The 25,516-nt window shown below is 39.8% G+C and overlaps 1 protein-coding gene across 1 annotated transcript in view; it reads left to right on the top strand.

The window, feature by feature from the left end:
* Positions 1 to 25,516, top strand: part of SAMSN1 (SAM domain, SH3 domain and nuclear localization signals 1) — a 117,697-nt gene that overhangs the window by 26,001 nt on the left and 66,180 nt on the right. The window contains exons 3-6 of the mRNA XM_049824892.1: positions 12,032 to 12,169; positions 18,479 to 18,519; positions 20,944 to 20,981; positions 22,485 to 22,571. Of these exons, the coding sequence (XP_049680849.1) occupies positions 12,032 to 12,169; positions 18,479 to 18,519; positions 20,944 to 20,981; positions 22,485 to 22,571 (304 nt within the window). The remainder of the gene's footprint in view (positions 1 to 12,031; positions 12,170 to 18,478; positions 18,520 to 20,943; positions 20,982 to 22,484; positions 22,572 to 25,516) is intronic.

The raw sequence follows: 25,516 nt of genomic DNA, 5'->3' as shown, positions 1-25,516 counted from the left end.
TTGATGGTGTTTTAACAACTGTACAACGAAACGAGCGAGGGCCAGTGTCCTGCTTTCAGCTAGGATAGAGTTAATTCTTTTCCTAGTACAGTGCTGGTACAGTGCTATGTTTTCAGTTCAGTATGCGAATAATGTTGATAACACACTGATGTTTTCAGTTGTTGCTCAGTAGTGTTTAGACTAATGTCAAGGGTTTTTCAGCTTCTCAAGCCCAGCCAGTGAGAAAGCTGGAGGGGCACAACAAGTTGGCACAGGACACAGCCAGGGCACCTGACCCAAACTGGCCAACAGGTTATTCCATACCATGGGACGTCACATCTAGTACATAAACTGGGGGTGTGGGAGTGGGGAATTGCTGCTCAGGGACTAACTGGGTGTCAATCGGCCGGTGTTGAGCAATTGCATGCACTGTGCATCTTTTGTACATTCCAATCCTTTTATTATTACTATTGTCATTTTATTAATGTTATCATTATAAGTTTCTTCTTTTCTGTTCTATTAAACTGTTCTTATCTCAACCCACGAGTTGTACTTCTTTTCCCGATTTTCTCCCCTATCCCACTGGGTGGGCAGGAGTGAGTGAGCGGCTGTGTGGTGCTTAGTAGCTGGCTGGGGTTAAACCACGACAGCCAGAGACTGTTCCAGCAGGGTGCACCAGTGCAGATGATCATGTTACAGTACCCTGTTTCATTCTTGTCCATCTTGTCATTTACTAAGAAAGATGCAGCCAGGTGTATTTCTGTTTCAAAGAAAAACTGAATTTCAGTAAATTTTCCATAAAAAAGTAGATGTGAGGAGCATGAAAGACTTCCTTACACAAAGCAATACTTAAAGACTAGATCCTACCTTCTTTGGCAGTGAACAGCGGCATTAGTAATGGAACTAATGAAGACGGGGAAGAATTTCAGATACTTAAGAGGTGCTGACATTTTGCATATCAGAAACCTGTGTAAGAACGGTGGTAGAGAAAGGATACAACACTTCTAATCACAGGGTTGCTCAGATCAGTTATTCAAGTTGAACACTGATCTTAGGGCTTAAGACAAATAAGATCCCTTGCATTTGTCTGTTTCTCTTCCCTATGGTAGCTTGCTAACCACCACTTTTGCTAGTAAAACACAAAGTTAAGTATCGAGTGAAAGTGTAATTGTCTTAGTGATTTTCAGTAGCATTGAACTAATTACATATTTTATTTTGATGGTTGGTTTAAAGATGTGTTGAGACCACAATGTAAAATATATTACATCTTAATGTTATAAACTGAAACAGCCCTTGGTACTAAAAACTAATCTTTCCATGGCGCGAGATGCAGAGAAAATAAGTATTATTAAAAGTGGTATAATAGATAAACCATTAATTAGATGGAGCCTCCATATATTAAAGAAACCATAGAGTAAATAGAAAGAAGCTAATGCTGCTATGGCTATTGGGATGTGATGTTCCTTAGAAATGGATTTGACTTAAAAATATGTGTTTTGACAAAGATTACCTGATTGTGGAAAGACCATCCTCTGAAGTGTAGCATGAGTAGATCTGAGTGGTTGAGTTTTGTAGTGCTTTCCCTGTAATCATCTTCATATACTTCTTGTTCATTTTAGCTGGATTGCTATCATCCCACCATACACAGGAGTTCACATATAAACACTGAGCTAGTGAATGGCCTGACTGCATTACTAAATGCTCCTCTCTCCACCTTATGATCGATCTAGTCTCTGTATGCCATGATAATAATATCATGCAAAGAAAAGAGCTACAATTATTTTCTTCTAGATCTGAACTAAGGTCTTTTCTCCTGTGAAATTCCTGATGCAAAGGGCCTCAGAAGGCTTTCTCATCCCATGTAGGAGAACGGAAATGTACTAACTACTCCAGCACTAAGTTCATATTTTCTTCTGCTCTCTCATATTGTTCTGTGATCTTTAGTGCTCAGGACTACTGAAAGAGTAGATGTGTGAAATGGAAAACTTTACTGATGTTGCATTTTTTTGGTATAAAAGTAGACCTAACTTAAAAAAAAAAAAAAATTAAAAAGGAAGGAAGAAAATTTCAATTTCAGTTAAATACATTGGGTTGCCCTGAAAGAAAGTTATTTCTTTCAGTATTTCCCTCCTACAAAGTATAAAGCCAGTCAGCAAAGAAAACTTTTGTAAACTGAAGGCATGGTCTCTCTTTGTTGGGTGCTCTCTTTCTCACTCTTTTGTGCTTTCTCGTTCACACTTCCTTTCTTACACTTGCTGTCTTGGCTGTCCTCTCTCACACCCACTCTCTCTTATGTGCGCTCACTTCTTCTTCGTGCCTGCTCTTACTCCAGCCCGCTCTCTCATGCACCCTCACTCTTTCTTGTTCCCTTGCTCTTTCCCACACCTTTGCCCTTTCTTGAGCCCACCCTTTCTTGCACCTTTGCACTCGCTCTTTGTATTGCTCAAGTGCTCTTATTCTTATGCTCTCTTTTTGTTGTTGCTCTTTGTCTTGCAACCTGTCTTTCTCAGGTGCTCTTTCTTATGACCCTTCTCAGTCTCTCACTTTCACTCTGACTTTCTAACACTCTTTCTTTCTCTGTCTCTCACACACACACTGCCTTTCTCATGCTTTAGTTCTTTCTCACATATTTTATTGCACACACTTGCTCTCTTGCATGTGCTCATGCCTTCATGTGCCCACACCTTTTCTCTTGCCCAATGTTTCTCCAGCCTTCACACGTGCTGTTTCTCACATGTGCTTTATCTCTCTCTCCCTTGTGTACTCACTCTTTCTCTCTCACCTTCTCTCTCATTCTCATTCTCTCTCACATGAACGTGCTCTCTCCTATGCTTGCTTTTTCTTGCACATGGTCACAATCTTTCTAATGCCCACTCCTCCTTCTCATTACCTCGCTTTCTCACACCCCTTCTTGCACCTTTCTCATGCCTGTATGCACTTCTCATGCCACTTTCTTGTTCCTTTGCACCCTTTCTTGTGACTTTGTTCTCACTCTTTATCACACCCTCACTTTATTGCACATGTTTTATTTTTCTCCTGCCATGTCTTTCTTTCCTGCACACTCTTATTCACATGCTGTCTTTCCCTTTCTCTTTCTCTTTTCCTCTCTTTTCCCCTTCTCCCCTTCCCTCTCTCCTTCTTTCCCTCCTTCTATCCCTCTTTCAATCATCCTTTCTCTAATGAACGTGCTCACTCTTTCTCACATGCTGGTGCACCTGCTCCATGTCTCATGCCCTTGCTGTCCTCACAACTTGACACCCTTTCTTGTAACCCTGTGCTCTTTCTCACATACCTGTGCTTGGATTCTTGCAGGAGCTTTTTCTTGTGCTTTCTCACTTCTTTTCTGCCATGTCTATCTTTTTTCCAAACACTGTCGATTTCTCTCTCCCTTTCTTGAGTGCTATCTTTCTTGAAAGCTCTCCCCACCCCCGCTCTTTATCTAGCTCTTTCTTTTTCTTGCTCTTGCTCTCTCACACTGTTTCTCATTCTTACAGGCAATCACACTGTTGTGGTTTAACCCCAGCCAGCAACTAAGCACCACGCAGCAGCTCACTCACTTCCCCCTACACCCAGTGGGATGGGGGAGAGAATTGGGAAAAAAAGTAAAACTCATGGGTTGAGATAAGAACAGTTTAATAGAACAGAAAAGAAGAAACTAATAATGATAATGATAACATTAATAAAATGACAATAGTAATAATAAAAGGATTGGAATATACAAGTGATGCACAATGCAGTTGCTCGCCACCCGCTGACTGACCCCAGTTAGTCCCTGAGTGGTGATTCCCCACCCCCACTCCCCCTAGTTTATGTACTAGATGTGATGACACACGGTATGGAATATCCCTTTGGCCAGTCTGGGTCACCTGTCCTAGCTGTGTCCCCTCCCAACTTGTGCCCCTCCAGCCTTCTTGCTGGCTGGGCATGAGAAGCTGAAAAACCCTTGACTTGGTCTAAACACTGCTTAGCAACAACTGAAAACATCAGTGTGTTATCAACATTCTTCTCATACCAAACTCAAAAACATAGCACTGTACCAGCTACTAGGAAGACAATTAATTCCATCCCAGCTGAAACTAGGACACACTCTCATGTGCTTGCTCTTTCTCAGTCATTCTTTCTTGCACCCGCTCTCTTTCTTGCACCCGTACTCCCTTTCTTATGCCCTTTCTCATGCCCCCACCCTATTTCTTGCAACCTCATGCCCTTTTTTGTGACATTGTTCTTGTGCTTTTCATATCCTTGCATGCAAATTCTCATGCCACCTCTCTCCTCATGCAATCTCTTTCCAGCACAGCCTCTTTATTCATATGCTCTCTCTCCCTCTTTCTTGAGCATTTGCCTTCTCACTCACTCATCTCTCTCTTTCCCTCTCTTCTTTCTCTCTTATGCTCACCTTCTCGTGCCTGCTCCTTTTCTCACATCTTCACATCCTTTCTTGCAGCCTCATGCCCTTTCTCACAACCTAGCACCCTAACAACCTCAAATCCTTTCTTTCAAACTCACATTCATACAAAACTCACAACACATCCTTTCTCACAACCTCATGCTTGCTTTCTCAGGCACGCAGCATTTCTTGCACCACGCCTCTCTTTCACTTTCCACCTCTCTCTCATGCTCTCTATTCCTTCCTTACTCCCTCCTTCCTTTTCTTGCTTGCTCATGCCCTCACTCTCTTTCTACTCTGCCCCCTTTCTTCTGTACACTCGTGCTTTCTTATGCACTCACTTTCTCAAGTGCTTTCACTTTCTCTTGCTCTTGCTTTCTCATGTGCTCATTCTTTCTTCTGCACTTGCTTTTTCTCACATATTCACACACACTGCACCCTTGACCCTGCTTTCTCTTGTGTCCACCCTTTCCCCCACTCTCATCCTCAGCCTAGCGCTCTCTCTCTCCATTTCTCTTTCTTGTTTTCCCTCTTCTCTCCGTCTGTCTCCTACTGTCTCCTCTCTCTCCTTCTCCCTCTTTTCATCAGGTGCACTCTTTCCTGTGCATGCCTGCTTTTCCTCATGTGTGCTTGTTCTCATGCCCTCATGTCCTTTCTTTTGACTGCACTATTTCATAGAATCATAGAATCACAGAATCATTTAGGTTGGAAAAGACCCTCAAGATCATCGAGTCCAACTATAAACCTAACACTGCCAAGTCCACCAATAAAAAATGTCCCTAAGTAAGTGCCACACCTACATGTCTTTTGAATACCTCGAGGGATGACGACTCAACCACTTCCCTGGGCAGCCTGCTCCAGTGCTTGATAACCCTCTCAGTGAAGAAATTTTTCCTAATATCCAATTTAAACCTCCCCTGGTGCAACTTGAGGCCAATTTCTCTCATCCTATCACTTGTTACCTGGGAGAAGAGACAGACGCCCACCTTGCTACAACCTCCTTTCAGGTACTTGTAGAGAGCAATAAGGTCTCCCCTCAGCATCCTTTTCTCCAGATTAAACAACCCCAGTTCTCTCAGCTGCTCCTCATAAGACTTGTGCTCTAGACCCTTCACCAGCTTCGTTGCTCTTCTTTGGACACACTCTAGCACCTCAATGTCTTTCTTGTAGTGAGAGGCCCAAAACTGAACACTGTATTCAAGATGAAGCCTCAACAGTGCTGAGTACAGGAGACAAGCACTTCCCTAGTCCTGCTGGCCACACAATTTCTGATACAAGCCATTGTGCCCATTCTTGCAAACAAATGCTCGCTCTTTCTTACTCATTCACACTAGCTTTCTTGCATGCACTCCCTCATGCCATCTCTCTACTTCACATACTCTCCCTATTTCTTTCTCTCTCCCCCCCTTCCTTCTTGCATGCTTTCTTACTCTCTCCTTTTCTCCCTTTTCCTTTATCTATCTTCTTTGTGCACCCTTGTATTTTCTTGCAAGTGATCATGTTCTTTCTTGGGGCCACTCTTTCTCACATCCATGCTTTTCTTCACACCCTATCTTGCACCGTCATGCCCTTTCTTGCCACCTCACTCTCATTCTTTCTCATGCCCTTGCACTCACTCTCTCCTGTGCACGTTCTCTCTCCCTTCCACACTCGCTGGTTCTTGCACACATGCTCTCTCTTTCTTGAGTTCACTCTCTAACTCCTTTTCTCTTCCCTCCTCACTTGTTTTGTCTCGCATTTTCTATATTTTTGTCTCCTCCTCTCTTTTTATCTCTTTGCATCTCTCTCTCTCTCCTTCTGCTTCTTGCTTTACCTCTCTCTCTCACTCCTTAGCTCGTTCTCTCTCTTGTGTGCACACGTACTTTCTCATGTACACTTGCTCTTTATCACACATGATCATTCTTTTCTGTGCTCACTCACTCTCTTGTGCCCTTGCTCTTTCTTGCACCAATGCACCCCTTTTCATGCCCTTGTGCTCTCTCATGGCTGTGCCTCCATTCCTGTAATGTTACTTTCTTTCTCGTGACCTTGCACCCTTTCTTGCAACCTTGTCCTTGCTTTCTTATGCCCTTGTGCTTTCTCACACCACCTATCTTTCCTAAATAGCCTATCTTATTAGTGCACTCTGTCTCCGTCACAAACCCTACCTCACTCATTCACACTCCCTCATCGTCTGTCTTGCTCTTTCCCCTCTTTCACTCTTATGCCTTCTCTCCCCCCTCTTTTTTCCTCTCCCTCTCTTTCTCATGCCAACTTTTTCTTTCTTTCTTTCCCTCTCTCTCCTCTAATTCCCCTCTCCTTTTTTGTCTCTCCCTCTTTACCACTCTTTAATGTGCTCACACTTTAACTCCCTTTCTTATGTCTGCCGTTACTATTTTTTGTGCCCTTCCTTGTTCTCACAACCTTGTTCTTTCTTGCATGCTTACCTTGTTCCTTGTGTGCTGGCTCTTTTTCTTGTTCCATCACACTCATCCTTTTTCATGCTCACTCTTTCTCATGCAAAATTTCTCCCCCTCTTTCTTGAGAGCTTTCTTTCTTGGGGACCCTTTCTCTCTCCTCCCTCTATCTAGTTCTCTTTCTCTCACATGCAGTTGCTCTTTCTCGCAGTTGACAACATTCTTTCTTGTGCTTGTTCCCTTTCTCTCAACCTGTTCTCTTTCTCGTGTCCCTTTCTGACAACTCCCATTCTCATGACCTCACCCCCTTTCTTGGGACCACACACCCTTTCTCTCAATTTCATCCTTGCTCTTTCTTATGCTCTCACACTCATTTTCTCGTGCCTGCTTTCTCTCCTGCCATACTGTCACTTGGATCTTCATCTGGTCCCTCTCTCTATCTTTTTTTGAGCTTTATCTCCCCCTCTGCTCTGTATCTCCCTCTTTCTTCCTCTTCCCACTTGTTCTTCCTCATTCTTGCTCTCTTTCAGACACTATCTCTTTCTTGCCACCTCTCTCACACACTCAAATTTTCTTGCATGCTTGCTTTTTCACCCACTTGCTCACCTTTGCACAACCTTACTCTCTTTATTTCACCCTCATGCCCTTTCTCATGCCCTTGCTCCCTTTCTTGAGACTTCACTGTCACTCATTCTTATGCCCTCATGCTCACTTTCTTGCACTCCCTCTCCCTCTTTCTTGAGAGCTGCCTTTCTCACAGGTGCTCCCTTTCTACCTTGCACGCACTCACTATTTCTCACATGCACACTCTTTCTCATGAGTTGTCCTGCTCTTTCTTGTGCTTGCTTCATTTCTCACATCCTGTCTCATGGCCTTGCACCTGCTCTTACACCCTCTCCCCCATTCTCATGACCTCATGCCCTTTCTCACAACCTCACTCTCACTGTTTCTCATGCCCTTACACTCACTTTCTTGCACACACTTTCTATTTCTTGCAAATTTGCACATTCATGCACCATCTTTTCCTCACACACACACTCTCTGCACTATTCATGTGATCTCTCTCTCCCTTTCCAAACTGTTTCATGATCTCTCCCACTCTTTCCCTCTCCCTCAGTCTTCCCCTCCCTCTCTCTTGTTCTTTCTCTCTGTTTCCCCCTAATAATTTTCTCTTATGGGCACTCTTACCCACCCATACTTCTTTTCTTATGCCTGCCCCTTTTCTCAGGCCATCACATCCTTACTTGTGCCTTACTTCTTTTCTAGTACCATGGTGCCCTTTCTTGCACCCTCACACTCTGTTTTTCTCATGACCTCATGCTTGCTTTCTCATGCATGCTTTTTCTTCCACCTCCCATATTTTTCCAGTGCGCTCTCTCTTTCTCACATTCTCTCTTCCCCCTTCTTTCTTGCACTTTCTCTTCTTTGCACATGCACTTTCTTGCACCTTTGCTCACACATGATTGCACTGGTTTTTTGCTCACTCGCTTTTTCAAACACTCGCCCTCTCTCATGGTCTTGCCTTTCTTGTGCTCATGCTTTTCTCTGTGTGCTTGCTTTCTTGTGCTCTCATGCTCTCTTGCTCTCAACCCTGCCCCTTCTTGCACTCACCCTTTCCTGTGTCCTCATGCTCGCTCTTTCTCACACGAGCTTTCTCTTTTTTGGTGAACATTCTTTCTGATGTGCACTCTCTCTCCCTTTCTCACCTGTACTTTTTTCATTCTCCCTCATGCATTTTCTTTGTCACATGTTCACCCTCTTGCATGCAGGCTTCTTTTCTCATGATCTTTCCTTTTGTCATGCCCTTGATTTTTCTCCCATACTTACTTTCTTGTGCCCTTGCACCCTTTCTCAAAACCTTGTGCTAGATCCTTTTCACACCCTCATGCTTGCTTTCTCACACATGTATTCCTTCTCAGTCCATCTCTCTCTTTCCCCCTGCATCCCTTCTCTCTCCTTTTTGTGCTGTCTCCCTCTTTATTCCTTGTGCATTACCTTTCTGGAGTGCTCCACCTTTCTTGTGGCCTTGCTTTTTTGGTGCCCTCCTGTTTTGCACACTCATTCTTCCTTGCACATGCGTGCTGTTTCTCATGCAACCACACTCTCACATGCTTAAGTACTTTATCCCACCCTTGTGCCTTCCTTTCTTCTGCTCACCCCTTCCCATGCCTTCACACTCGTTGTTTTTCACATGGGCTTTCTTTCTCATCTAATCTTTCACACACACTCTTTCTCTCCCTCATTCTTTAGCACTTTCTCACATGCTCTCTTTCTTGATCTCTCCTCCCTCTTTCTCTTTCGCTATTTCTTGCTTTATTTAACTCTTGCATTTTCTTGCGTTCTCACTCTTTCTCTCTCACCCCCTCTCTCTTTCTGTCTCTTTCCATCATGCTCACACTATTTTCTCATTCACATTCATGCTGACTTTTTCTTGCACACTTGCTCTTTCTGGATATTGGTATACTCATGTCCACTCCTTTTCTCATGTCCTCACTCTCTTTCTCATGCCTGGTCTCTTTGTTGCACCTTCACTTTCTTTTTCACAACCTTGCACCCTTCCTAGCTACCTTGTGGCCTTACCTGCAACCATGCACTTGCTCTTTCCCATGCCCTCATGGCTCGCTTTCTTCCTCATGCCATCTCTTTCTCATGCCATCTCTTTCTTGCACCTTTCCACACATTCTCTTTCTTACACACCATTTCCCTCTTTCTTGTGTGCTCTTTCTCACACTCTTGTGTGCATGCACTCACTCATTCTCATGCCTTTGCTCTCTTGCTCACTTCTTGTTCATGCTCACATTCTTTCTGTGCATCATCTTTCTTGAATGCCCCCTCTTTCTCACACCCTTGCCCCTTTCCATGTCCTTGCTCTTTTTGGTGCACTCCTTCCTAGTGTCCTCACTCTTTCTCATTCCCTGGCTCTCCTCACATGCACTTACTATTTCTCATGCACTTACACCCTCTCTCACACACTCACATGCTTCCTCATGCATTCACACCCTTTCCCATGCCCTTATGCTCACTCTTCCTCAGGCGAGCTTTCTCTTTCTCACTTTATATCTTTCTCATGCTCGCTTTCTTGACCTCTCTCACTCTCATTCACTCTCTCTCAGTTTCTCTCACTTGTTCTCATGCATTCTTTCTCTTCCCTTTCCTATCTTGTATCTTTATGCTCTTCTTCACCCGCTCTCTTCTGTGTGCTTGCTCTTCCTGTGCACTTGGTTTTTTTCCTCTCATGTGCACTCCTGCTTTCTCGTGTGCTCCACCTCTTGCATGCATCCTCTTTCTCATGCCCTCACTCTTTTTCATGTGCTTTCTATTACTCATACCCTCACTTTCTCATGTGCACTTGCTCTTTTTCTGAATACTTGCTTTTTCTTATACACCTGCTCTTCCTTACACCCTCATGCCCCATCTTTCTCACATGAGCTTTCTCTCTTGTTTGAGCTTTCTCACTCTCCCTCTCTCCCTTTCTTAAGCACTCATTCTCATGTGCTCCCCCTTATGCTCTCACTTTCTCTCTCATCATCTTCTGTCTTATTCTCTCTCCCCATCTCTTCCCCCTCTCTCATTCTTGCTCTTCCCTCCCTTCTCTCTTTCACAGTTCTCCTTCTCTGTCTTCTTTTTCTCTCTTTTAAAACCCTTCTCCTCTCTCGCCTTTCACCTTTCCTTGCCCTCTCTTTTCCATCTTCTTTTCTCTCTAACACTCTCTCTTTCACACAAGCTCTCTTTTATGCTTCCATCTCTAATTAAATACTCTATTCACCAAAATTTTGTAGTATTCCCTATTGAGGGAGAAGTATATGGTTACATTTTACATTGCAGAATCCTGGAAGTGTGTAACAAGGTTTTAAACTCATCATTTTTGTCTAGAAATGCTCAATCCACAACTTCAGACTGTGAGCCTGAACCATCATTGCTACATGGCAACATACTTACAGTAAGAAAAAATAATATTCTTATGAAAAAAACACAGTTGCTGTCAAAACCCAGGCTCAGCTGGCTGTTAGGAGCACGTGTACTGTGCTTCATAAGCCATGCACCACTTTCCCAGGAAGCATTAACTCATTAGTTCCTAGAATAAATTCCAGTATATAACTCGAGTATTTTCAAGAGGTTCAACTTGTAATATTTCTCCCGCAACATTTATCTTGGCATATCAAGACTCTAGTAGACAGAAGCAAATAAAGATCCATAGATAAACTTTGTGGTTGCAAAAATTAGTCATGTCTTTGAACTGCTGTTCCACCAGTCAATAACATTGCCTGTAAAGCTTTACATATTAACAATATAATTTCAATTATATGTCTGTGTTTATCTTCTGTACTAGAGGAACAAATGCTTTTAAATAATAATATAGCATGTTAATTTCAATGGTGTTGCTCTGCTGTAAGTCACACTGCTATAAACTTGATTTATTCCTTAATTAATGCAGTTAAAAGCAGTAATCAAAATTCATTGGAAAAATATTCAGGGCAGATCAGAGTGGCAACATCTAACATCTAGGATCATTAGTTAGACTGTCTTTAGTTTTACCATCTGCTTTCATTTAGCTTTTGAATTATGGAATGGTGGTGTGTATATGTAATCCTGGCTCTTGGAGTTGTGGGATAAATGTGAAAATCTTAGTTTCTGCTACAATGTTTATATTCTTGGTGGTTAGAGAAAAAGAACCCTTACATGTGCATTATGACATAGAGTTAAAAAATTTGAATGCAAATAGCATTTATTTTTAATTCTATCCATTCTCATTATTTTGGGGGCCTAAATCATGACTCTCAAATTCTGGAAGCTGGCTGCATTGTTTCAATTTACTTCTAAGGAATAAGGTTGCCTTTCTGCATCAAATTAGTTTTTTTCCATAGCGAAGAATTACTAAGTATAAAACATTTTTATAATTTATATAGAGATTTTAATGGCTTATAGTTGTCGTAGTTTTCACAGGAATTTTCATGTAGTGTTCAGGTGGAGATATACACCTGATTTTATGCCTTCTGAGCAGATAATGTTCATTTTTGCTGTACCCTCAGCTTTACTCGTGTCAGTCTGTGGAATCTAAGCTATGATACTGTGAAGTCCAGCATTTGGGTACTTATAATCAATTCCTATATGCTTTCTTAGAGAAAGAATTAAATAAAGGATTTCAAAAGACAGGTGAGGAAAATCACTCTATTTTGTAAATTGCAGAGACCGCTTGCTTTTTTAATTACTATTATTTTAATGTGTTTACAAGTGTTCATCTTTGAAAACCTGTTTAAATGTATTTTAGGAGGGCTCAATGGACAGCTTGTATGAGCCTGTCCCAGAACATCAGGAACCCAAGGGTACAATTACTATTGACAGCCAAGCTAGCACTCCAGTGAGCATGCATGTAAACTGCGGACCACCTGATAGGTCTACGTCTTTGGTAAGTAAAATTTAATTGCAAAGTATGCAATGTATTTTGCAAAAAACTATTACTCTGTATGTGGGCACATGTGTGTTCAGCTGGCTTCACTGCCAGTTTGAACTATTTAGGCTCTTTAAGGCCACTGTTCAAATCTCTTCTCTGTAGCCAATGACCTGATTTCTGTCCAGTCTTAACAAGCGTGCTTGAAAAACAGGTCATGAGTTTCTGTACAGCAGGCAGCAAAGTGAGATTAGTGCAGCTTCACTGTACAAGGGATTTTTTCTTTGCAAGTAATAGCATGTGAAAATGCTGGGTACAGATATTAGTAGTTTGTCTCTACAGGAGACTGGCTATTGGTGTCTTTGGTTGTCCTTTTTATTAATAAAAAAATGCATTTGTAAAGTGTGAGTTGTATGAATTTTGTAACTGATGACCTCTGGAATAACCTCTACATTTTACAAGACTTCATTAGGCAAACATGTGAATGAGGTTTTCTTCTAGGTTTTTTTCTTTCTAAATATTGTTACCCTACTTAATCCTTTATTATTGGTATGTTATTGGTATAATATATCATTGAGGCTTGGACAAATACTTTAACATAGTATATTAAATTTCATAATCTTTTTCATTTCATAATCTCTGTTCTTTGCTCCTTCATTTATAATTACTATCTCTATCTATAGCAACATATGATGCAGCCTGGTGAAGGAATAAAGAGAAGGCAGGATTTTCATTATTCAAAGAAGAGACTGCCCTCCCTTCAGAATTATGCCAAGCTTTATCCATGTGCAATCTGGGTTAGGTACCGTGTACCCATGAGACTGCTGGGCCTATGGTATTGCAATATCACAAAGCAGGTTTGCACACAGGACATGTGTGGAGAAAGTGCTGGAGCTGGTGGAATAGGAGAATGCCTGGGGAACTGTGGCATGCACTTCTTGAATTCCTAAAGGAATGGAAATAACTTGCTCTTCTCAGACCCTTCTGCTGCAACCATCTTACTCTGTGCATGTCCCTCTTTTCCAGATAATCTTCTTGGTGCTTTATATAATGGCCCTGGTTTTGAGAGCATAGCAGTACAGAGATCTGAAGATGATTCCTCATAGCATCAGCACAGACCTATGAGCCTGGGCTTTGAAATATGCCTACATTATAAGTTTACTGCAGTAGGTGGTAGATGCTCTCCTGTGTGACAGGTTTCTCCCCATTATCAGGTTGTGGCCTTGTTACTATAAGAATAAGCCACTTCTACACTGTTCCAGCTAAGCGTGTTTAATCACAATTATGAAATATGGCTGTTACCTGATCCTAGCATGCTTGCAGTATTTCAGTTGTGTGAAGCTCTAGCTATTTGACTAGGGCTGGGTTACAAAACCATATTGAAACAGGCCATTCTACTAACAAAGCTGGACGTTATAGTTCAGCTCCTACATGCGCTCAGTCTTTTTCCCCTTTGCTGTGACTACAAACCAACTTAATAGTTAATGACAACTACACTAATATTTCCTTGTCCAATAGATGGTTATCTGCTAGGAACAGTATTTAGACAAAGTAAAATGAAAATTAAAAGCAGATTCTTTTTTGGTTTGCACCCAGCATGTGACATATGACATCCCGATATACTTTGCAATAGATAACTACTAAAAATCATCCGTTATCTTGTCAAGGTATGGTAAAGACACATCCATAGCATTGTGCTTTGCTATGGTTTTCACAATGCGTAAGACTAAGAATTAAAACGACAGTGATCGTTTACGTCAGGCTTTTTGTTTCTTGCTTTTTCTTGTTTTGTTCCGTTTTCTGATTTAACAACATTACTTCAGACCCATAAATATATTAGTATAGAGTTAGGCTTCATAAATTTTTTGGCTAAATAAGAGCAATCAACCTATCCAATACAGAATTTTATTTTCATTGAGCCATCTTAGAGAAGCAGATTTGCTACTAGTGTAGGATTAGAAAATCCTGTACATTAATCTGAACAAATTGTAGAAAAACATTTTTCACATTGGTCAGTGCTGGTTTTGTGGGATGGCCCTGCATAGTCCATGAAGATACACGTACAGCAGTGAATAGAAGAATCCAGCACTTTGGTTTCTGCTAACTCTTATCATACATTTCTGTTTTCGTAAAGAGGATATTGTACTGATGGCACATTTATTCATCACTAAGTTTAAACTTCATCATCAGTAAAAGCAATGCTGAATGGGTAAGCAAACTGTTGGCTCACTAGATATTAACAAGAAGCTTCCTAAAACTGGCTGTGAGTTTTACTTTGTTCTGTTTGGGAGAATATTCAGTTAGGCACTTAACTAAAAATAATGGCTGGATGCTGTGTCACTGTGCTGGCTGTAGAATCAACATGATTATTTATAAAATGCTCTCTAGAAATGGAAAACAAGATTAGTGATGATGTGTCAGCAGTAAGACCTATGGAAAAATGTCGCTAAGGCCAAAGGACTGTGTGTAATCTTATCTGCTATTTCTAGCATGTGAGTTATTAGACCTACACCTTGGATGAAGCCGTTAAGCTTATTAACTGAGCCCATTTGTACTTCTCTCCCATTTTTAATTCCGTCACTTGGTTCCAGACTGCAGGGCAGCCCTCACAGCGTGATAAATTCAGAACATTATTGGCTCCCTCAGGCCCTGATTTAGCCATCTATCATTATTCAGTAACAAGTGCACTGCAAAGTAGGTGTGGGCTCGAGTGTATGTTTAAATGGTTGGCTAAACCATGGCCATGCAAGTTCCAAAGAGCTATTAAATGTCCTGAGGGTGGAGCAGCCTGGCACGGCACATTTCCTCCTTAAGAGGCTTTGCCCCCTTTCTTTTTTTCCATACAATGTCAGAAATCAACAGGGCAGGCGTTCAAGGTCTGCTCCCCTCAACTTTAAAAAAGGAGGCTAGGGCTAGCAGAATTTTTTCCTTATGCTGCAGCAAGGTAGTTATTTTCTTGCAGTTATCTTGCCTGTTGTAATTTGTCCTAATCGTACCTGGGCTGTGACTTTCTTCTGGAGATGTGGGAAATATAGGGAACTGTGGTCACTGAAGCTGTGCAGGACATAATTCAGTGAACATACTCTTTGTGCACCTTTTTGGACCATGATTATTTTTGCTCCTGGCCCAATATCTGCCTGAATGACACATCCTGGATGAAGAAGAATCTCTCTTTCATGTACAGTGTTCTTCTTCACATAACTTAGAAGAACTGTTTAGTACACAAAATGTTTTGCTTGTGAGGTTCCCACTCCGGGTTCCTGTGGTATTTCTTGTGCTTGTTATACACACTTGCCTTTTGATTTTAATCCTCTCAGGGAATTGGCCTGTTAACTTTTTCATTGTTTCGTCTGTTGCTCAGCTTCAGTAATATGCTCAGACAGAAAGGAAAAAATAGATTTAAGGAGTTGGTTTTGAACCTTATGCATAGCAAAGCTGAACTGAACCTTCTTCAGAAAGAAGTTGGTAGACAACAGTATGTAATGAATCATATGGGTACTCTTTGCCTGTAACTATGCTATTAACTGAGAAAATGAATTTCTACCTCTTCTAGCTTGGTGTTTCAGTCTTCTACCTCATGAGCTGTCTTAAGCTTCTCAAGGAAAGAGTCTTCAGTATTAAAACTATTTCCTGTCAGATTGCAATCACCAAATGTCAGGAGATCCACATATTTTTTCAACTGCTGACCGTGATATGATCAACTACCCTGTATATCAGAAAAGTGACAAATAATTCATCAGTCTTTCTAAGTTATTGCCAGGAAAATCACAATCATGATACCTGCTTTCATCTGCAGTGTTATAATTGGCATTTGATTCCAGTGAGGGAAAGAAGAGGGCTAGTTATCTGAAATTATCATTTCCCTGTTTGCAAGTCTTAACAGACACAGGAGCTCTAACTTTCTCAGCCAACTTGTAAACACCAAAGAGACTCATTCAATTATTTAATTCAGAGTTATTTGACAAAAGCAGGGAGGAAAGGACTTTATTAATAATTTCATAATGCTGAGTTTCCACACGTGCAGTTTGTTTCTAGGAAACAGATCGCTCATATTTGGGATAGGGAAGGAACAAATTGTTCTCATAAACAAGGTAATTATGCACTTCAGAGAATGTGGAAAGTAGAGTCTAGAATAACCTTAATTTACATTCTAAGATTAAATATGTTTTTAAAACTGCTTAATTTCTAATTTCAGATTAAAGTTACATACGATTTTAAGAGTAGCCAAATACTGAAAAGATACTTAACAAAATGAGGACAAACAAAAGTAATTTATTCTTGTACCCCAGTTTAGCCAGCTGATTCAGACATAGCAGGAAGAGATGTGTCGAATAAAAGGTGCCATTGTTAAATGGCCATTTAAACCCACTGTCATATTTCATTGTGGCACTGCATCCCATGATATCCAGTGAACTTATATCAGTATCACCTCAATGTATGATGTCATGCCATACATGCAATTTTTGCTGGATTTTAAGAAACCGATGCTGAAGCATTGGTTTCGAATTGTGGAGCAAAAGATTAAACCTACAATTCTATGTTTCCTGTTCCAAACCAGGTGTTTGGCATGTGAAGATATGAATTAACAGTCTTCCCGGGTATATGGCCACACTGAGGTTTAGAGAGGGCCCTGTCTCCAATTTGTTCCCTGGATCATATACAGATTCTAACTTACAGTATCTTTTGGTCTCTGACCTCCATGCATAATGCCTCCTTTAACAAGCCTCTTTGAAATTGAATATTTGATATTTTTTAATGAGATGTTGCCACTACCACTTTAAAAGAGCCTTAAAATCACTTCTTCCACATTTTTCAACTTCTCTGTGTGCCTGTACACCTCGTCTAGTCATTTCTTTAGAGCTATTGAAAAGATTTGTCCCAAGACTAAAATGCTGATTGTTTTTTCAGCAAGAAATTTATCTTAAATTGCTTGCAGTATTTCAAAGTAGATGATAAATTCTGTATACTCCTTTGATTTGCACACAGCATCTGTGAACAAATATATACATGCAAAAAAAAAAAAAATCTGTGGACTGCATACAATTATTAGCATTCACAAATGTTCAGGTGCTAACAGGACCTCCTACATTCAGTTAAAATAATGTCAGTGCAGTAAAACAGCCTTTTCTTCATGCAGTCTCCTGAAGAAGCTTAAAAAAATCTATGATGGGTTTTACCGAGAGGAGGGGAAAAAAATAAAATGCTCAATTATGCACTTACATCATTTTTTGTAGTACATGTTTTGGCTTTTCATCATGCAACCTGGATGACATTTTTAAATTACTGTGGTCAGAGCCATGCAGATGTAGATAGTATTACACAAAGGAAATAAATTAAACATAAGAATATGAGAAATAGGTCCATACACTGAAGTTTTCATACTTATAAAATAATGAATGTCTTTTTTTTTTTTAATGTCTCTTGTTACAGAGCAGATTGAAGTGACATTCATCATGGACATTTTTATCCCAGTTTCTGCCTTCCAGGCTGGAAGAAATAGATATGAAAGTGATACAGTGCTCTGATATTCTGTCTCAGGAGATATCAAAATACTATAGGGATCAGAGATCTCTTCTGTCCTAGCATGACGTCCTCAGGTTTTCTTAAAGTTAAAATTAACTTCACTTCCCAGGGTAACTGCAACAGCAAAGATGCAGTGAGATGTTTTGGCATTACTTGCAGAGTGAGGCACCCTTTTGTTCACCCTTTCAACAACCACATAACTTCTCTTCCTTCCCACATCTTGTCAGGGTACAGATCACCTGGGCCCTGGGCCTGTGTGATCTTGCCTTCAGGCTAGTGCTTGATTCTGATTTGGTACCCCTCAGAGGTTTGCCAGGTCGACTTGCACAACTTTCAATTTTACTTGCAGAGTTTCCTGCTCTCTTCCACATTCCTCTGCATGTAATGGGATTACAGAGTCTGAGTCCTTCTGTGTCCCCCAGAAAGCCACATCCCATTGTAACATGTGGGTATTTTATCCTCATAAAATTTAAAAGAATCATACTATGGAAGAAATATGATATTAATTTCTTGGGGTAAGAGTATTGTTCTTTGGTTTTTCAGGGGTATTACAGTTGTCAGCTTCTTGGGATCCATGGATATTGAAGCTTCCTAAAATCAGGACACATAATTACAAATATTCTCTGCTGAACAGTGGTCCTCCATAGCTTCAGCTGTTGGAAAAAGAAAGACTGGAAATGTTAGTGAATATTAAAAACATGTGTCAAAAGTACATCATTCAGTGGCTTTCCAGTGAGGAAAATATTATATTTTGATTAAACATTTTTGATTTTCATAGACTTTTTTTCTCTGTCTTTTTAAAAGGAATTTCCTGACTTTGAGAACACAGTGACCAAAAAAAGAAAGTAAGTTAAGACCAGTTTGAGGTCTATACAGTGTCACTACATTTGTCTGTAACTTTCATCCTTGTTGTTTTATTAATATTTGCCAATGTTGCTTTAATTCTCATAGACTACATGTATTAATGTTGCAGTTGGAAAGCAAGTAACAAGCTTGTAATGCATTGCTAAAGCTCTTTTGCCATGATTTTTTCGTATACATAAAGCTTACTTCCAAAACATCAGAACCAGGACAGCTAAAATCAAATGCAGTTAATCCGAGCTCGGTTTAACCATATGTCTGCTTTTCTGACAGACTGAAGTGGTAACCTATTTTATAACATGTTTGCACCATTGACCTGATAATCTCCTGAAGAGTTTTTTGTTTGTGTTTTTAATCCAAGTAAAAAATTAGTTTGAAAAATGATTCAGATAAAGCAGGTCAGACTGTATTTTATCAAGTATATTTGTGACAGCAGCATGCTTTGCATCCATTTGTTAAGACACAATGCTATGGTTTAGGCTAATGATTAATATGTATTAGTAAGCACAGGAATTCTTTTTTGGCTCCATTGCATTACTGAAGTGGTCCCCTTTAGTTGAAATCTGAAATCCTGCCTAATGGAATGATAGAGGCAGATCTTACCTGTTTGGCTGTGACAGACATGAAAATCCCTGGACGTTGGGGGTTTTTAATTTTATTTTTAGGTGGGATCCCACTAAATTCAGAACATCCATATTACCTATGTCTATTGCTGAGAAATTTCAAAATAGATAAAGATTTCAAAGAAAATCAAGAGCTCCTTTGTCTTAAGTAACAGTTTAAATCTATTTCTGGTCATCTGATAAAAACAGTAGTAACTTATCAACTGCAAACACAGAGATGTATGCACTCAGAGCTGTGAGATCTCAGTTATCTGTGACCAGCTAGGGCCCTGTGAAAATGCTCCCAAAACTGCATTAATTAAAGTATAGGCATAACTCTATTATTCACTGCTTTCTCATCATTCTTTAACACTTCTAAGGAAGCCAGACTGCTGTGTAGGCCTTACCCAAGGTTTACCCTACCAAGCTCTACCAACTATGAGGCAATCACATAGCTGCCTAAGTTTCCTGCTTAGATCAGAATGAAGTCTGCCCCAGGAATAGAAATAATAGTCTATAGCGACAGTGTCAAATCTTACAATGCCAATAAAACTATTCTATTCTAAAACTAATCCTATTCTAAATAAATTATCAGAATTTAGAAGGGTTGTCTAGATCATTTGACTAATCAATATAAAAAATGAGGGAGCTGGATGAAAATAATTTCACTCAACAAGAAAAGATTTTGTAATGAAAATTGTTTCATTGTGAGTGTCCAGCCATCACTATCTTGGCATGATACCCCCACTGATAATTCAGAAATTTTCACATTGGCCTTTTCTGTAGATATGGAGAAAGTGAATGAGGAATTATCATTCTCTTTTTCTTACAATCGGGCAACAAGGAAGCACCAAATGAAATAGAGTAGCAGAAATAAAATAAACAGAAGCATGCCTTGTTTAGACAGTAAGAATTAAATTGTGGAACTCTGGAAACAAAAGAAGTCCAAGAACTAGTGCTTACAGATCCTTTCCTTAAAAAAACAATAGTTCGGTTGCAACCTCTTGCTCAGGAAACCCTTCAGCACCTACGTGTCCGAAGTCGGGAGATGGATCTCAATTTTTGTGCTCTTTCCCTTCTGCTGATCATTGTCACAGATTAGAGAGTCTCTGGTCTCATCTAGTATAATCTTCTGGCTTCATCCGCTAGCTCATAAATTAATCTCCATAGGTTTTTTTATGGATAAAGTGAAACAAATTAATTCACAAGGTAAATCTTTGTTAATTCAAAGATTTCTTTTTCTTCTGTTAAGTTAGTATATTCTTTAAGTCATCATCTATAAATGATTGACCACGGATGGAAGCATGAGTTAGGACTATTCATTGACGTAAATGTGCAAAAAGCTCAAGGTTTATTTGGGCAATAAAATGTCACTCAAGTTCATAGTGATGGCATGTTCGTTAGTGGCTCTTCGCTTCAATCTATTATGTCTCCAAACTTCAGACACTAATTTCTAACAGTTGTAGGACACTTCAGATCATGTCTAAAGAAAAGTGTCTCTTATTTTCTTCCTGATGGGCTCCCTGATTCAGTCATGAATTCTCCATTTCAAAAAGAAACTTGAATAACATATTTTTACGGAATGAAAACTCAGAAGCTTTCAGAGCTTTGTGTGGCATGTGGGAATAGATGATTGGGTAAATGAGAAAAGCCAAGTAACTCCAATTAAAGCCAGTGGGAATTGCACAGCTAAATCCCTGTGCCCTGCTTTGAAGAATTAGTTTGAAAATATCCATATTTGATTAAATGTGCTTTCGTTTTTCATTCTGACTTTCAGCTAATGGTAAATTTTTTTAATTCTTTTAGATCCATCCAGAAGTCCATGTCTGAAAATGAAGCATTTGGTTAGTAACTGCTTAAATAATTTACTGTATACTTGCTAATCTCACAGAGCCAACTTTAATTAAGGGTCTGATTTGCTTTACAGCTGTTGGAACAAATGCAAGGGAAAGGAAAAAATACAGTTAAGCTATCAATACACACACACACACACACCCCGCTTTCCGCAGACACATTTGTAGGTACATATTGAAAACAAACTAGTTAAACATAGATACCAAAAAGATTTAAAGAACCTATTATGGGACAACAAAAGAAATACTCAGCATGGCCACTATTTCTTTTAATAATTTCAATAAAAAATTGAAATATCTCTGATCTAATCAAATTCAGGTCCCTGCCCTTTCCCATGTTAAACTACTTTGCTTCAGGTTTTACAAACAAGTTCAACAAAGAAGAAATTCAGGTGGGTTTTTTTCAACCTGTCCTGACACTGCATAATAACATGCAGTCCACAGCTGTGATTCAATGGGTTTGATTTTGTAAATCCTCTATGGGAAATAATCACCAGTTTCTTAAAAAGTAAAAATTCCTATTTTTTTAGTGAGATTTTCCTGTTAACATTCTACTATTTATTCTTTGGAGTTTGGGTTTAGTTGTTGTATCTAGCCCTTACTGAGTAAAAACGTTATTCTATCTGCCTGTAACAATGCAGCTATATTTCATAACAATATGTCTCAGATAGATGAAAGTTTCTGTATGTTAAGACTTCATTCTGTAGCCCTGCACTGGGAAGACATTCATGCAGAACAGTATCATTTGGTCTACAGCATCCAGGCTGTAATGAATACCCAGCACTTGACAGAATCGACAAGTGCTTTCATAAAGAAAATTTTCTGACGTGGTCAGAGTTAAACCCAACATTTAAAAAACCCCCACAACAACAACAAAAAAAAAAACAAAGCAAAAAACAAAACCAGGAAGTGTAAAAACTTAATAGTTATCAACATGCTGTGAAGCATGACCACTTTGAAGTTCACGGAGGAAACAGGAGGATGGCCGTCTTGTTCTCAAAGCCAACCTAGTTTGTCCCATTCAAGCTGAGACAGTACTGGCCTTGGAGCATGTGTGGCATAGATGTAGGCATCTTTGATGCTATTTCTTGCTAACACACTAGCTTGTTAACTGTAAAATTAAAGAATATTTATATAATTCCTGGAAGCAAAATAAAGGCACAGATGTTCTGTGGGCTCCTAGGTCTTAAAACCAGGGTTAAGATAACAATCATTCCGATCAGCTTTTAACAGTGTTAAATGAGGTATTAGACAGCAGCAAAAGACGATAAAACTTGAAGTCTGCCCACAATACCATCCATCCATCCATCCATCCATCCATCCATCAAATTTCCTATATTGCAGAATCATCAATTCATTTCCATGTTTGAGCAGATACTACAATGTTCTGCAAGCTTGTTTGATTTGCATTCTAATGCTATTTTTATAGACTTTCCTGTTATTTCACAGGTTTGCTATGAATTCAGGTGACTGCTCTCTATGCTTTTACTTTAGACAGGAAAAATGTGAATGGCACACTTTGGCAGGGTTCCAGGAAGCTGGAGAATGATTCGTACATCAGAAGGCACTGTCAGCTTGAAGGTAATTGCTAAACACATTTCAGCTGATTTTGCATTTTCCACAAAGTATTTAAAAGGGCACCTAGGAAAATTTCTCATTTTTCACCAATAATCTGGCTAAATAATTTGTTAAGTCCTTTTGAGATTTATCTTGTCCTCGGGGCGGGGGGGGAAGTAGTTAAAATAAAGCTTACCTTAAAACTGGGAAGCTAAGAACACACTCTGTGGCCAATTCACTCTAGTCCACAGGCCAAAGAAGACTTCCACTACAGCAAATTGCCATAGTCGTGTTGTACAGGGCTTGCCAACAGTAATATGAGCCTATAGTAGGAATCCATGTTCCCATATACTTTATGCTGCTCCAGGTATCCAAAAAGGAAACAGTATAACTTTTCCCAGAAAAAAACTCGTGACAGGTGCAAAAGAGAGTTGGCAAAACTTTGTAGGCAACTGTTTTGTCCATTTCTCTTTCTAAACCTGTTTTGACCAACTTTGTTGAAACAACCTTACAGCTAATACAAGGGAAGTTGCTACTGACACTGCTTAAGAGTTAACCAGTAGAAATTCATTAAAATAACAATGAGAAATAACAAGTGAGCAGTCACCTTGTCTATTTAAACACAAACTGGACTTTTAAAAAAATCAAAGTGCTTTGATAATCTGCTTAATGTTGCTTTCAGGAATGGAATTTGTACTTTTTGAAGTCAAGGTAGATCCATTACAGTTGCCTAATCAGACCAAACCATACAAGGTTCAGCAGAAACAGAAACCAAGATATGTGAGATTAAAGTGGATGAGTGTTTTGTTCTCTACTTAAGCCAACAAAGTGGGAAGATAGCCATTGCCATAACTTTTAATATCTCCTATACAAATGGTGTAGCTATCATCCACTGTTAGGAGATTCGAGGACAGGGCACCAGCTTTCCCTCTGAATTTCATTCACTTCACCACTTGAAGATAAACTCTTAAATGCTTGGAAAATAGATCTGAAGTTGCAATACCTATTGTATTTACCCATGTATGGGAAAACTGGGTTTCCTGGAACCAGAACCAGAAAGAAGAGATGACAAGAAAAGGTAAAGGATCTCTGCTTTTGTGATGAACTGATGAGGGGAAAAGGGACCTTCAGTGAGTCTCATTGGCTTGCAAGGGATAAGGTTGTAGGGATAGGTGAAAGGAATATTAGGCATTTCTCTCCAGACAAGTCTTACTTTTAACCAAAAAACATTTTGGAATGATTCCTCAAACTACTCCAGAGGTTGTCAGTTTGAAGGTGGAAACAGGCTGAATGAGACAGCAGAACTTTTTGACCTTCCTCCAGAGTCTTTTCTACTCAAGACATTTTTTATCCTTTTAAATATCCAAAGCATGCGAAAGAACAGTGCACATTTTAAAAGCTGACAAGTGTTTTGATTGAAGGGCAGGGGCCCGGAGGGAACAGGAAGCAAAGCTGGCAGCTAAATAGAAATCTCCCTTTCCCCTACTGCAGTAAAATTATTTCAAGGGAAGTCCCCTTCACACAGTGGTGAAAACCATTGCAAGGAGATTTACAGTGTATCACTATTGATCTAGATAATTTGTCACTATTGATCAAACCTTTCTCTTAACAGAGATAATCCTTCAAGGTCTGCAGGTCTATTGCATAATATGAATTTCTGTTAGATGTAATAGGCCATGTGTGGTGGCCAGCATAGACTTCTCTGCTTACTTTAGAGCTGTATTCAGAGACCTGACCCAAATCTCACTGAAATCAATGAAAAGAAGACAGCCACTGATGCTGGTAGCTTTTGGATTAGGTTCTTAATGCCTCTGTGTGTATTAGCTCTACAAAATTCAGTTTTCCAGACTGATAAGGCAGTAAAAACATATATATCCCACAGACACAATAGTGGGAATACCTGTCTTTTTTCACAAGCCCAAAATCAAATCACCAGTACCACATTTGCCAGCCTAAAAGCATCATTGTTAAAAAAGTTGACTATGCAAGTTCACAGTCATTGGGCTTCCATGAAAGAGTATTACGGAGACAAACAGAAAAGAGCTGACACTGCTCAGAGTCAGCAGACATAATTCTCCACTGGTCCACTCCACAGTAAAGTGAGCGGTACCCATTGCCAGACTAGGAAGAAAAGAACACTGCAGCTTACATATATCTTTTGCATATTGGGTTTTTTATTGTGTTTTGTTGTGGTTTTTTTTTTTACCCAAATACCCTATTCCATATTTCACTGGATTGGAGACCTGATTTAAGCAAGATTTAAGAGTACTGCAGATGCATGTTATTATGGCTAGCAAAAGAGATCATGGTTGGGGGGGACCACTAAGGTTTGCTTTAATAACTTGCTATTGTTCATTTGGTTTTGAATGAAATTACATTAAAAGCAGTGTCACTGTATGTAGTCTTCAGGCTACGGTCATTATATGTTGCCCCACGGTTCTTTGTGATTCACCTGCAAACAGCTACCAAATAATACTATTTTGGACTGGACTGTAAAAGGACTTGTGGGCACAGGACCGAACACTGCAAGACTTAACTTTTAGAGTAAGCTTACAGAGCACAAGGCTACAGCGTGCAGAGATGTCTGCAGGAGATGGAAACAAATTAGCCTGAGGACCAGAAATAACCCAGTTATGTTAATCTGGTGTTGCATAAGCACTGCTTGACATGAGTTATGCTGCTTCTAGAAGTCCAGCTAGCTCTGTATTTAAATAAACAACTGGATTGTCAGACAACTGGCCCTTAGTAGCTTCAAGGAGATTTGTAGGTGCTTGAGACAACTTAAAATCTGGTCAGTCAGGTTAGATTTTGGAACGTAACATACATTTTGGAAAAGCTTTTGATTTATTGTAACCATCAAGCCTGTAGGAGAAAGACACTGTCCTATTACTATAGAAGCTCTTACAGAAGCCTCTAAAAGCAAATTCATGCAATAAATTTTCTGTGACTCATATTTTCTCTTCCTGTTG

The sequence above is a fragment of the Accipiter gentilis genome, chromosome 21 (assembly GCF_929443795.1).
Source record: "Accipiter gentilis chromosome 21, bAccGen1.1, whole genome shotgun sequence".
NCBI lineage: Eukaryota > Metazoa > Chordata > Aves > Accipitriformes > Accipitridae > Astur > Astur gentilis.
The sequence above is the reverse complement of the archived record's forward strand: the minus strand, read 5'-3'. Positions and strand labels throughout refer to the sequence as shown.